Source organism: Podarcis cretensis (genome assembly GCF_951804945.1).
Source record: "Podarcis cretensis genome assembly, chromosome: 6".
Classification (NCBI taxonomy): Eukaryota; Metazoa; Chordata; class Lepidosauria; order Squamata; family Lacertidae; genus Podarcis; species Podarcis cretensis.
In genome coordinates, this window is record NC_137175.1 from 94,166,624 (window position 1) to 94,178,799 (window position 12,176).

Sequence of the window (12,176 nt, forward strand, 5' to 3'; positions counted from 1 at the left end):
ACAACATGAACCAGGCCACAGGAGCAGGACTTGGTTGCCATCTTTGTAGCTGCAGCTTCTAAGGAAAATGTGGTGGTGAGAATAGAAATAGGCAACTTCCCTGCGTGGGGCAGAAAGACTATGGACCAATTTCTAGTTGACCACCTGGTACCTGCTGGGGAAGTCTTGAGAAGAATGTTGGACCTTTGACCCAACCAGATGCTTCTTACGTTCCTTCCTAACCATGGTGCACATTCAGGATCACTTAATACAGATCATGCCTTCTGCAGAGAGCTCTTTACCACAGTTAAAATGCTTTGGTGAAACCACACAGGCTCCATAAAATAAAATAAAAATAGACCACATGAGGTTGAGGTTGGACCATCCTTAGCCTGACTTTTCTTCAAGAGATTAGTTTGATGGTGTGAATTGGTCGAAAAGCTGGAAGCAAAATTTGGGGACTTCAGTTCCCCAGGAAAACTCCTTGTCAGTTCTGCTATTTCTTCAGCCTGCTATTCTATACAACAACAGCTTTTTGTGACGGCTTTCTAAACAATGTTGTGATCGGCCTGGCCAAACTTGTAGCAATTAAAGAGGTTGCTGCAGTGCTTGTGCCTGGGGGAGCCTGACAGTTGTCACACCACTAATGGTCCTTTCTTCTGGGCTCAGAACCAACAATTCCCCCCCTCAAAATAAGCTTTTTAAAAAATGGTGGCCAGCAATATTGTCCTTACCAGTTGCTGGGGGTTTTAAAAAATGAAAAGTAAACCCCAAACAACACAAAAATATAACACTAAAATTGAAACTGATATAAAACTAAAACAACATAAAAGCTTCAAACATTCATCTACATAATACCACAGAAGAAAGTTTACTGTCGTTTCAGGCTTCACCGTGGAGGGGTTTAAATAAATGTGATTAAATTAATAGCCAATTTCGTACCATCAGCCAGACTGGGAGAAGATATAGATTCAGGATACGCTCAGGCAGCAGATAACATTTTTACTACCTTTCCCTTATGAAATATGTTTTGTTCTTTGCACCAACATACGTACAGAATCTTATCAATATTTATAGGATCTAATAAGAACATAAGAACATAAGATTCTGATGAAGCTTTTTTGTTGGCAGCTAGAAAAACAATAGCACGACAATGGAAAAACCTGGATAATGTGTCTTTGAAGATTTGAAGATTTGGCGTGGAAACACATGGCGTATAGCAATATCAGAGAGAGAGAGAGAACACTTTATCCTCAGGTTTGATACAATGAAAAGCACACCCACAGGATTTTAGTGCTGTATGGTGGGACTTTATTTGATGCAAAACGGATAATAGAGAATAGGAGGCATTTTCAGAAGTGGCAAGAAGGGTATGTCAGGGTGATGTCTTAGACAAATGATTAGAGTACACTTAGAACCATAAAGTAAGATTTATTTATGTGAGAGATGCTGTATCATTTGAACCCCCTCCATAATGGTTTTGTGGTCATATATTGTATTTTGTGGGAGTGGGTAGCGCTGTATTCTAACCTCTTGGGCTTGCTAATCGGAAGGTCGGCGGGTCGAATCCCTGCAACAGGGTGAGCTCCAATTGCTGTGTCCCAGCTCCTGCCAACCTGGCAGTTCAAAAGCATGCCAGCACAAGTAGATAAATAGGTACCACTGCGGCAGGAAAGTTAACAGTGTTTCCATGCATTCTGGTTTCCGTCACAGTGCTCCATTGCACCAGAAATGGTTTAGCCATGCTGGCCACATGACCTGGAAAGCTGTCTGTAGACAAACGCCAGCTCCCTTGGCTGGAAAGAGAAGAGTCACCTTTGATTGGACTTAACTGTGCAGGGGTCATTTACCTTTTACCTATTATATTTTGTATTTAATTTGTAGACTTTGAGATTTTTGTTTCTGCGTACCGTCAGTGCTGCCCTTTATGCATGAGAACAATTATAAATAAAACGACGACAGCACACCTATTTCTGTCTAATATGGGCAAAACTGGAACACCACAGAGAAGATCTTGCAAGTGAGAGGCACAGTGGAGTGGCTTCTGACCTGCAGAAAATATATTGTGTGCATAGGGCTCAAGTTGATACGATAATCTCTATTGTCATTGTGCCATACAGAACAACGAAACTGAAAAAAATCTACATCAGACATTCAAAAACCAACAAGCCTGCTATCCCAGCTATCCCAGCCTGGTTAACCCCCTAAAAACGCTGATACCCCATAATTAAATACAATATACTCCCACAGAGACTACCTTACACTGTGTTTAAAACCATAATCGCATTTGGATAAAACCTGTTTCTCAGACGGCTAGTCCTAGTCTTTATAACCCTGTACCTTCTTCCAGAAGGCAGAAGCTGAAAGAGATAATTTCCGGGGTGCGCACTATCCTGCGCTATCTCTGCAGCTTCCTTACGGCACCTGGAAGCATAGATTTGATCCAAGGTGGGAAGAGTGCACCCAATTATTCTCTCTGCAGTCTTTACAACCCTGGACAACATTGTTTTTTCCCCTGACCGTGCAGTTCCCAAACCACACACACAGACGATAAGTTAATACACTCTCAACAGTACAATGGTAGAATGCCATCAACAGGTCCTTTGAGAGATTATTTTTCCGGAGGATTCTCAGAAAATATAAAGAGTCTAACACTCTTTCATTAGTGAGCAGATTTGTGCTGAATATTCGCCAATTTTGAATACTAGCTCGGAAACAATCGCATTCCGTGCTGCCAAATTAACCAAAAGAAGAAAACAACTTAACTTCACCAAGCATTCACATTGTCTCAGTGCTTTTCAGCATCCCTTCGTTCTCCTGGTTGCTGCTTCCTCTGGGCACCATGCTGGCCCACATGTTTTGGTTTTGAGGCATCCATGATGCGTCCACCACACCAGAAGACGCATCATGACATCATCCACAAAACCACGCACATTAACAGCAGTGAGAGTAAATGCGGTTGAGGGCAGTGAGGGGAAAGAAGAAAACATGGTGCACAGAAGGAGCAGCTAAAGAAACGAACGTGCCAAACAACATTCTGAATACATTTACATCATGTCAAAAAAATCTCTGAAAGCAGCCAGTACTCTTTGACACTCACCACTGTGGTGCATGCTAACTATCAAATACAGTGGTGCCCCACAAGACGAATGCCTCGCAAGATGGAAAACCCGCTAGACAAAAGGGTTTTCCGTTTTGGAGGTGCTTCGCAAAACGAATTTCCTATGGGCTTGCTTCGCAAGACAAGAATGTCTTGCGAGTTCCTGTGGGTCCCCCCCCCTTTTTCTAAGCCGCTAAGCCGCTTATCAACTGATCCGCTAAGCCGCTTATCAGCTGATCCGCTAAGCCGCTTAACAGCTGATCCGCTAAGCCGCTTATCAGCTGATCCGCTAAGCCGCTAAGCCGATTATCAGCTGATCCGCTAAGCCCCTAAGCCGCTAATAGCGCTAATCCGCTAAGCCGCTAATGGGCTTGCTTCGCAAGACGAAAAAACCGCAAGACGAAGAGACTCGCGGAATGGATTCTTTTCGTCTTGCGAGGCACCACTGTACAGTGGTACCTCGGGTTAAGTACCTAATTCATTTCAGAGGTCTGTACTTAACTTGAAACTGTTCTTAACCTGAAGGACCACTTTAGCTAATGGGGCCTCCTGCTGTTGCCGCCGCCGGAGCACAATTTCTGTTCTCATCCTGAAGCAAAGTTCTTAACCTGAGGTACTATTTCTGGGTTAGCGGAGTCTGTAACCTGAAGCGTCTGTAACCTGAAGCATATGTAACCCTAGGTACCACTGTATGCAGCTAGAAAAGGAGACTTTTATCCTGCCTTGTGCCATTTTATTTGAACAAAACAACTTCACTGGGGTATATTTCTGAGTGAAACCTGTGTCAGAACAGGATCAGGCACCACAAGCAGCCAAGACTGGTTGGGAGCCGCCAGTTCCTTGAAGAGATGGAACCAAGAAGGGAAGAAGAAGAAGAAGAAGAAGAAGAAGAAGAAGAAGAAGAAGAAGAAGAAGAAGAGGAGGAGGAGGAGGAGGAGTTTGGATTTGATATCCCACTTTATCACTACCTGAAGGAGTCTCAAAGCGGCTAACATTCTCCTTTCCCTTCCTCCCCCACAACAAACACTCTGTGAGGTGAGTGGGGCTGAGCAGTGGCGTAGTGTGGGTTGTCAGCACCCGGGGCAAGGCAAGTAATTTGCGCCCCCTAACCCGTGGATTTGCGCCCCCTAACCCTAACCCCCAGATGTTGCACCCGGTGCGGCCGGGCCCCCCCCCCCCTGCACCCCCCACGCTACGCCACTGGGGCTGAGAGACTTCAGAGAAGTGTGACTAGCCCAAGGTCACCCAGCAGCTGCATGTGGAGGAGCGGGGAAGCGAACCCGGTTCACCAGTTTACGAGTCCACCGCTCTTAACCACTACACCACACTGGCCCTGTGCCTGAATTTTCCTGGAAGAAACATGCCCTTGCTTACACATGCATTTGGCTCTGGGGAAGGGTTTGTTCTTCCACTTTCTGCTGCTGCCGCATTAGCGAGGCGTCAATGACACAGAACCCCGTCACTTACAGAGGAGGTGCGTGAGCCAAGGAGGTTGGCTGTGATGAACGATGGCCACACAGGCCGTGTTGAGGGCCACGATGCTCAAGACGAGCCAATAGAACACCTGGGATTTCACCATGTGGCGGACAGAGATGCGCAGGAGGCGCTCCTTGTGACGGAAATATGAGGCGCCATCCAGTTTGGCGCTCTTGATGCTGGCCCGAGCGAGGGGGGTGCCTGCAACGGGATGGGAAAGAAAGATGGGAGACGTCAATTGAGATAAATGGTGCAGGGACATTTCACAAAAGTAAAGACAAACTCCTTGCTGTCTCAGTGCTTTATGCTTGCTAGGAAGTACTGTGAAGCTGTAGGCCAGGGTTGGGCCTATTCAGGCCTGCCAATCATTGGAGGTTGGCTCTCCAGGACTTTCTGGGCAAAGTGTGCCCACTGTTCCTGTACCTGATATCATAAAGGTAAAGGTAAAGGTACCCCTGCCCGTACGGGCCAGTCTTGACAGACTCTGGGGTTGTGCGCCCATCTCACTTAAGAGGCCAGGGGCCAGCACTGTCCGGAGACACTTCCGGGTCACGTGGCCAGCGTGACATCGCTGCTCTGGCGAGCCAGAGCCGCACACAGAAACGCCATTTACCTTCCCGCTGGTAAGCGGTCCCTATTTATCTACTTGCACCCGGAGGTGCTTTCGAGCTGCTAGGTTGGCAGGCGCTGGGACTGAGCAGCGGGAGCGCACCCCGCCGCAGGGATTCGAACCGCCGACCTTTCGATCGGCAAGCCCTAGGCGCTGAGGCTTTAACCCACAGCGCCACCTGCGTCCCTGATATCATACATGATGTCTAAAATTGGACTAAAATTGTCAACCGAAAGCTTTACTTTTCCAGTTCATCACCACAACAGTTATTGACACTGGACTTCAGTAAAGCAAACAATTTAATTAGACAGCGCCTATACGATATAGAGCGACAGAATAATTTGGCGACACTAAGGAAATTTTGTCCATGGTATGACTATTTTCCACCTAGTCATTTTGACACTTTGGCACCCTATTTGCAAAATTTAACCATTCCAAAATACAGACGCGCTTTCACTTTCAAAAATGGAATATACTGTCTTCGGCTGTAGTTGAGAGTCGATTTCAAAAACTTCCACCAGAAAAAAACGGTTATGTCCATGTGGAGATGGCAGTACTGAGTCAGTGGCTGATGTGACTTTCACTTTTTATAAAGATTTGAGGAGTGAGGTTATTAAAATGTAAAGGGACCCCTGACCATTACGTCCAGTCGTGGCCAACTCTGGGGTTGCGGCACTCATCTCACTTTATTGGCCGAGGGAGCCAGCGTACAGCTTCTGGGTCATGTGGCCAGCATGACTAAGCCGCTTCTGGCAAACCAAAGCAGCGCACGGAAACGTCGTTTACCTTCCCACCAGAGTGGTACCTATTTATCTACTTGCACTTTGATGTGCTTTCAAACTGCTAGGTTGGCAGGAGCAGGGACCGAGCAACAGGAGCTCACCCCATCGCGGGGATTTGAACTGTCGACCATCCGCGTCCCCAAGTGAGGTTATTACCCTTCTGCTGTTGTCCATGTCGGCTGACTCAACCACCACTATTGTGTCCTTTCTTTTAGCAGATCAAGATGATCAGGTGACAGCAAAAACTGCAAGACTTTTAGTGGAGGCAATTAGAATAAGATCTACTATTGGATGTAAACCTCCAAAATGTACTTTGTATAGTTAAGTTTTTAACTCTATCTTCGGTACATTTTATTTTATTTTATTGCTATGGCTAGTGGCTGATGCAAATAAAGATTCTTCTGATCTGATTTATATGAAGTCAGGCACAGGAAGCTTCAAGCCACAGCTAAAATCAAGACGGTCAGATCCTGTTCCCTCCCTGCTCACTTGCTATAGACAAGCTTGGGCAAAATTTAGATCTGGCTGTATGATAGCCCTCTCTTGGACAGAAGGGAACAGGATGCTTCCTCCTTTTGGTCTGTGTATGTATCAATGAATGAGGACAAAATTATGTTTTTTTAGAATCCAGCTTCTCCTCATTCAGTGCTTTAGGGTTTAACATTTGTTTGAGCCCATAGGAGCCACGAATTTCAGCAAGCTACCTGTGCTCATAAAGGTAAAAAGGTAAAGGTACCCCTGCCCGTACGGGCCAGTCTTGACAGACTCTGGGGTTGTGCGCCCATCTCACTTAAGAGGCCAGGGGCCAGCACTGTCCGGAGACACTTCCGGGTCACGTGGCCAGCGTGACATCGCTGCTCTGGCCAGAGCCAGAGCCAGAGCCGCACACGGAAATGCCGTTTACCTTCCCGCTGGTAAGCGGTCCCTATTTATCTACTTGCACCCGGAGGTGCTTTCGAACTGCTAGGTTGGCAGGCGCTGGGACCGAGCAGCGGGAGCGCACCCCGCCGCAGGGATTCGAACCGCCGACCTTTCGATCGGCAAGCCCTAGGCGCTGAGGCTTTAACCCACAGCGCCACCTGCGTCCCACCTGAGCTCATATTGACCCCTAAATACCATCTCCAGCAGAGTCTGGCCAACTTGAGCTTTGTGAGACCTTTCCCTATATGCATACAATCATTTCCTGTGGTTTTTTTTAAAAGAGTAATTACTAGTCTGAAACTCATCCTGAAAGCTCAAGTGTGTCTGTGAATAAGCTGATAGTTTTTAAAGCATTAAACAGCACTTCAGACAATATTGTTCTCATTCCCAGAAGGATGCAGCTAATCGCCAAAACCATGTATTTATTACAAAACAGAGATAGTATCTCCGTCACATGTTTACACACACAGTATTCCAAAGAGTGAAGAATAAATCACACTGCAAACTTTCAGGCTAAAGAACCCAAAGGAATACTAGTGCCAATTATCAAGTCAATGCAGAATCTGAGTCCTTTTCTGGTACGCCAGATATTGGGACAAAAACACCTACTTTATTATACTCTGCAGCAATACCCATGCTGAGAGCTGCCTAACAAAAATAGTTAAATAAAAATAAAAATCCAATGTTGAAAATCTACTGCATCAGGCCCGTAACGCACCCTTCCCAAAACTGCAAGAGAAATTGTTTATTCTCTGTGTTAATCAAGTCGGGGGCAGCTACTGGAAAGCATGGCGCGGTTAACTTATTTCAATCAAGTGTTTGCAATTATTCCCTCATTCTGTGCCTCTCTTCCAGAACGAAGGCATGTCCTCCTGCCAGCCCCAAGATAACAGATAAATGAGATGTTCTGCTTCTCACTTGAAGGAGTCACAAAATCCTGGATGATCTTGTGCCAATGTTTCTTTCTAGGGTGAGTCCACATGCAAAGGAGAATGGAGCTTTTGAACCTCTAAGAGTTGCATAGGAATATCCCCCTTGGATCCAGCCCAATCGCCTTCTAAATCTGGCCCACAGACGGTCCAGATTTCAGCATGTTTTTACATGAGTAGACTGTGTGTTTTTATTTAAAATGCATCTCTGGGTTATTTGTGGGGCATAGGAATTTGTTCATTATTTTTTTTTCAAAATATAGTTTGCCCCCCCCCCCCAAGGTCTGAGGGACGGTGAACAGGCCCCCTGCTGAAAACGTTTGCTGACCCCTGGACTAGTGGGATAACACTGAACTAAGAAAGCTTGATTGTAATTTTCTTTTAAGATCAAATCAATATTATTTTGATCCATTGTTTCAGGGCACCTAAAATGCGTGGGACCCATTGGCTGGTGCCTACCCAGCCTATTTGGTAATCTGGCACTGTCAGAGGGACATGGCACTGGCACCGTGCCCAGCTGACTGCATGGCAGCTTCAGCAATCTTGGACCCAAAACTTTTGTCCCTGCTTGTTATGTACTGAGCTGAATCCTAGAACAATAGGATCCAGAATGCAGCAGTCTGATTGGTCTGCAGGAGCCACCCAATCCAGCTCCACGTGGGAGTGAAACAGCGAACCTGATTGGAAGTGAAACAGCGATCTGATTGGCCTGCAGGAGCAGCCAATCAGGCTTCTGGAGGAGGTGAATCGCAATCCGATTGGCCTACTGTGCCCCTGAAGGACCAGGTGCGCAGCCTGGGAGTCATTCTGGACTCACAGCTGTCCAAGGAGGCGCAGGTCAATTCTGTGTCCAGGGCAGCTGTTTATCAGCTCCATCTGGTACGCAGGCTGAGACCCTACCTGCCCACGGACTGTCTCGCCAGAGTGGTGCATGCTCTAGTTATCTCTCACTTGGACTACTGCAATGCGCTCTATGTGGGGCTACCTTTGAAGGTGACCCGGAAACTACAACTAATCCAGAATGCGGCAGCTAGACTGGTGCCTGGGAGCAGCTGTCGAGACCATATAACGCAGGTCTTGAAAGACCTACATTGGCTCCCAGTACGTTTCTGAGCACAATTCAAAGTGTTGGTGTTGACCTTTAAAGCCCTAAACGGCCTCAGCTCAGTATACCTGAAGGAGCGTCTCCACCCCCATCGTTCTGCCTGGACACTGAGGTCCAGCACCGAAGGCCTCCTATCGGTTCCCTCACTGCGAGAAGCCAAGTTACAGGGAACCAGGCAGAGGACCTTCTCGGTAGTGGCACCTGCCCTGTGGAACACCCTCCCACCAGATGTCAAAGAGAAAAATAACTACCAAACTTTTAGAAGACATCTGAAGGCAGCCCTGTTCAAGGAAGCTTTTAATGTTTAATAGGTTACTGTATTTTAGTGGGGGTTTTTTTGGAAGCCCCCCAGAGTGGCTATGGAAACCCAGCCAGATGGGCGGGGTATAAATAATAAATTATTATTATTTATTATTACAGGAGCAGCCTGGAATTAGCCAATCACGTGAGGCCCATTGTGTAAATAATGCATATATAGCTAGACGTTTTGGGGAAAGTTTCATTCATTGCTACTATGAGCTGAATAAAGAGCATGAAATTCACACTTGACTCCGAGTATGCTTCTTCTGATTTCATTTCGGTGTTGCAGTTTCATGCTTTTTGGTGAAATATTATTGTTCACCACTGGTCAGAGGCACGGAAGCGACATTTTGGATGAATGAAGACCTGGGTTTGGAGGAAGAGCCCCAGGACAGGCATTGAATGTCTGCATCTTACCGACAGAGGAGATATCCACACGCTCATCGCTGGAGTCACGATTCATGACTTCTGTCCGATTCCTTTTAATGGTCGCCCTCCTGAGAACTAGGAAGGGCAGAGGAAAGGCAAAAAAATAATCATCATGTTAATATGCTACTATAAGAAACGCCATAAACAAGACACATCCAAGAACAAAGGGCAAAAAAGAGAAACGTATTATAGATGGCATGGGAAAAGGACAGGTTCCTGATTTTTGCAATATGCCCAACATGTTTTGTCTTAGCCCTTCCCCCACCCATCTTTTTTTTTTTTTTTTTTTGCAACCCATTCCCACCCACTTTTCCCAACTTGCCAAGGCAACACAGCTGTACATGTGGGGGAAGTAGCCTAGTGGAAAAAACAGCAGGCCGAAGAATCATTCTGCATCTCCCCATGGATATCAAATTTCAGGGTGTGTCCCCCCACTTACCTTCTAATGCCGATGTGCCAGAATTCTTGTTCTCTTCAGCCAGCATGACTTCCTCTATGTAAAGATGCAAAAAGATAATAAAAGAAGTTTAGGAATATATTTGTCAACTATCTAATCAGCAAAACAAAAGGGACAATATTATTTGGCGATATGAGACTAATCACATCATCGCTGTGGTAGGATCATTTGCGTGGACAGGCGGAGTCCCCAGATCCCGAGTGGTCCCCCCCCGTCATGTGGAATAACGACTCTAGACAACGTGCTATGGGATTAAATTGGCCACAACTTTATTAAATTTCAAATGTGGGTAGACCTTGGCTCAGGCATTGGGCGTTCTCCCTCCCTAGTCCCCAGCCGGGGACCTAGGGAGCATCAGGGTTATCCAGTGTGTGTGTGGGGGGGGAATGGGCCGGCTCTGGAGAACATATGTTCAAGCAGAGATAGCCGTCCCCATTACGCTGCCGCAGGGGAGAGCAATGATGACCTTTCGGCGTACGGTCAAAGCCTCCCTTCAGAAATCCCTTTAATGGGGAACCCTGGTATCGCCGCTGCAAAGAGGAAGATGGACTAAAGGATTCCGCCCAAGGCCTGATACCGCCAAAGTTGTGACGTTTTGCTACGGGAAAGGCGAAACCTGCCAATGCAGGGAAATTCCTTTCCGGCCCTTTAACAGCGACCTTATCGTAGCAGCGCCCGCATACCTGTGGAGACAGGTTAACCTGCAAAACCTATGAAGAAAAGTTAACCTGCAAAAGAAGACATTAACTGAGGGTGGGTAGGGTGGGAGAAGCTCTGGAGCCAAGTGAGGATTAACAATTAAGATCCACCCTCTATTGTGTGGGCAGGTAATCCCTCCCCCTACCTGGCCTGGTTTCCCTGGCAACGCTTCCCCCAGGTGGGATTGGACAACTCACTGGGGTAGGCGGGGACCTCCAGGTATCCCACCTGAGGGAAGGCAAAGCCTATGTTGATGGGGCCACTCCAGATCCAGGGCTGCGCGCGTCCCCGCAAAGGGCGCCCCCCGTTTTAAGCGGGGAGCGGTCATTGTCCACATCTATTCTACCTTGTGGGGAGAAAAAGAATCTTGTTCACTTGCGTATTTCTTTCTTTCTTTCTTTCTTTCTTTCTTTCTTTCTTTCTTTTAAAATAAGAGCATGTTATGTAGGTTTTATGTGAATTCCAAATGTCTTTTAAGCTGAGGATATAGTTTTAAAAATGGCACAGCATATTTGAGCAACATAGAAAACAAAAGGCAGGTGTGCACTCCTACGCGAGAGGCGTACAGTTAGGGAGCACTCAGCCAACAAACTAAAAAAGCCACCCTCAAACAGCAAAACTTCAAGAAACTCACGGAATGTGACCGAAAATGGAAGAGTTTTATCACTATGTTCCAAACTGTATCCAGTATACGTCTATGGCTTGCAATATAACTGCATTCCACACACTACAAAACTTCAGTGGCAACCAACGTGGTATTGCATTTCTGGCAGTGAAGCCTCTGACATTTGTTGAACGAGCTAGTACAAATCTATGGGATGTCCACAAACATTCCAACTTCTCAGCAACAAAGTATTCACTGTAGAAGTTTAGGTGAGAAAGGATCGTTGACACAACAGGCACTAGGAGCTGCTGTGCAGAGCAGGCCAAGGAAACTGACTGAAGGAGGCACCGGAAGATGGGAAACCTAAGGGACAGGTAACCTGGAGGCAGGTTAGTTGAAGGGAAGAGACACGGAAGGGGAAGTGGAAGGGATGCAGGAACCTGAGGGAAAGTCAGGTGGAACAGTCTCAGGACTAGGGAGCACTCAGTATGGGTTACCAAACCTAGACCCTGGAAAGACTCCTGCGCCACTGAGAGTTGCAAACAAGGGGCAATTCAGCCAGCTATGACTTCAGCAGCATTGTGATCTAGAAATCCTAAGGGGCAGCGGGGCAGAGGAACAGTGATAGGATGGAACTCTGAATTAACTTCACGTTTTAATTTGAACTACTAAGCTAATACTTTGATTCCAGACTAAGGAGAATGCAATTGAGTAGATTGGAAGTCTAACTCAAAGGTGGGGTGAGGGGTGGTGGATGGTGATGGGAAAAGGAATTATCTGTGGGA

General features: G+C 46.6%; 1 protein-coding gene across 3 annotated transcripts in view; it reads right to left on the reverse strand.

The window, feature by feature from the left end:
* The window catches only part of CACNA1E (calcium voltage-gated channel subunit alpha1 E), a 498,615-nt gene that overhangs the window by 134,309 nt on the left and 352,130 nt on the right, over positions 1-12,176 (reverse strand). For all 3 annotated transcript variants that reach the window (XM_079980995.1, XM_079980994.1, XM_079980996.1), the window contains exons 11-13: positions 10,071-10,124; positions 9,620-9,706; positions 4,547-4,756 (exon numbers count right to left, since the gene is read on the reverse strand). In XM_079980995.1, the coding sequence (XP_079837121.1) occupies positions 4,547-4,756; positions 9,620-9,706; positions 10,071-10,124 (351 nt within the window). The remainder of the gene's footprint in view (positions 1-4,546; positions 4,757-9,619; positions 9,707-10,070; positions 10,125-12,176) is intronic.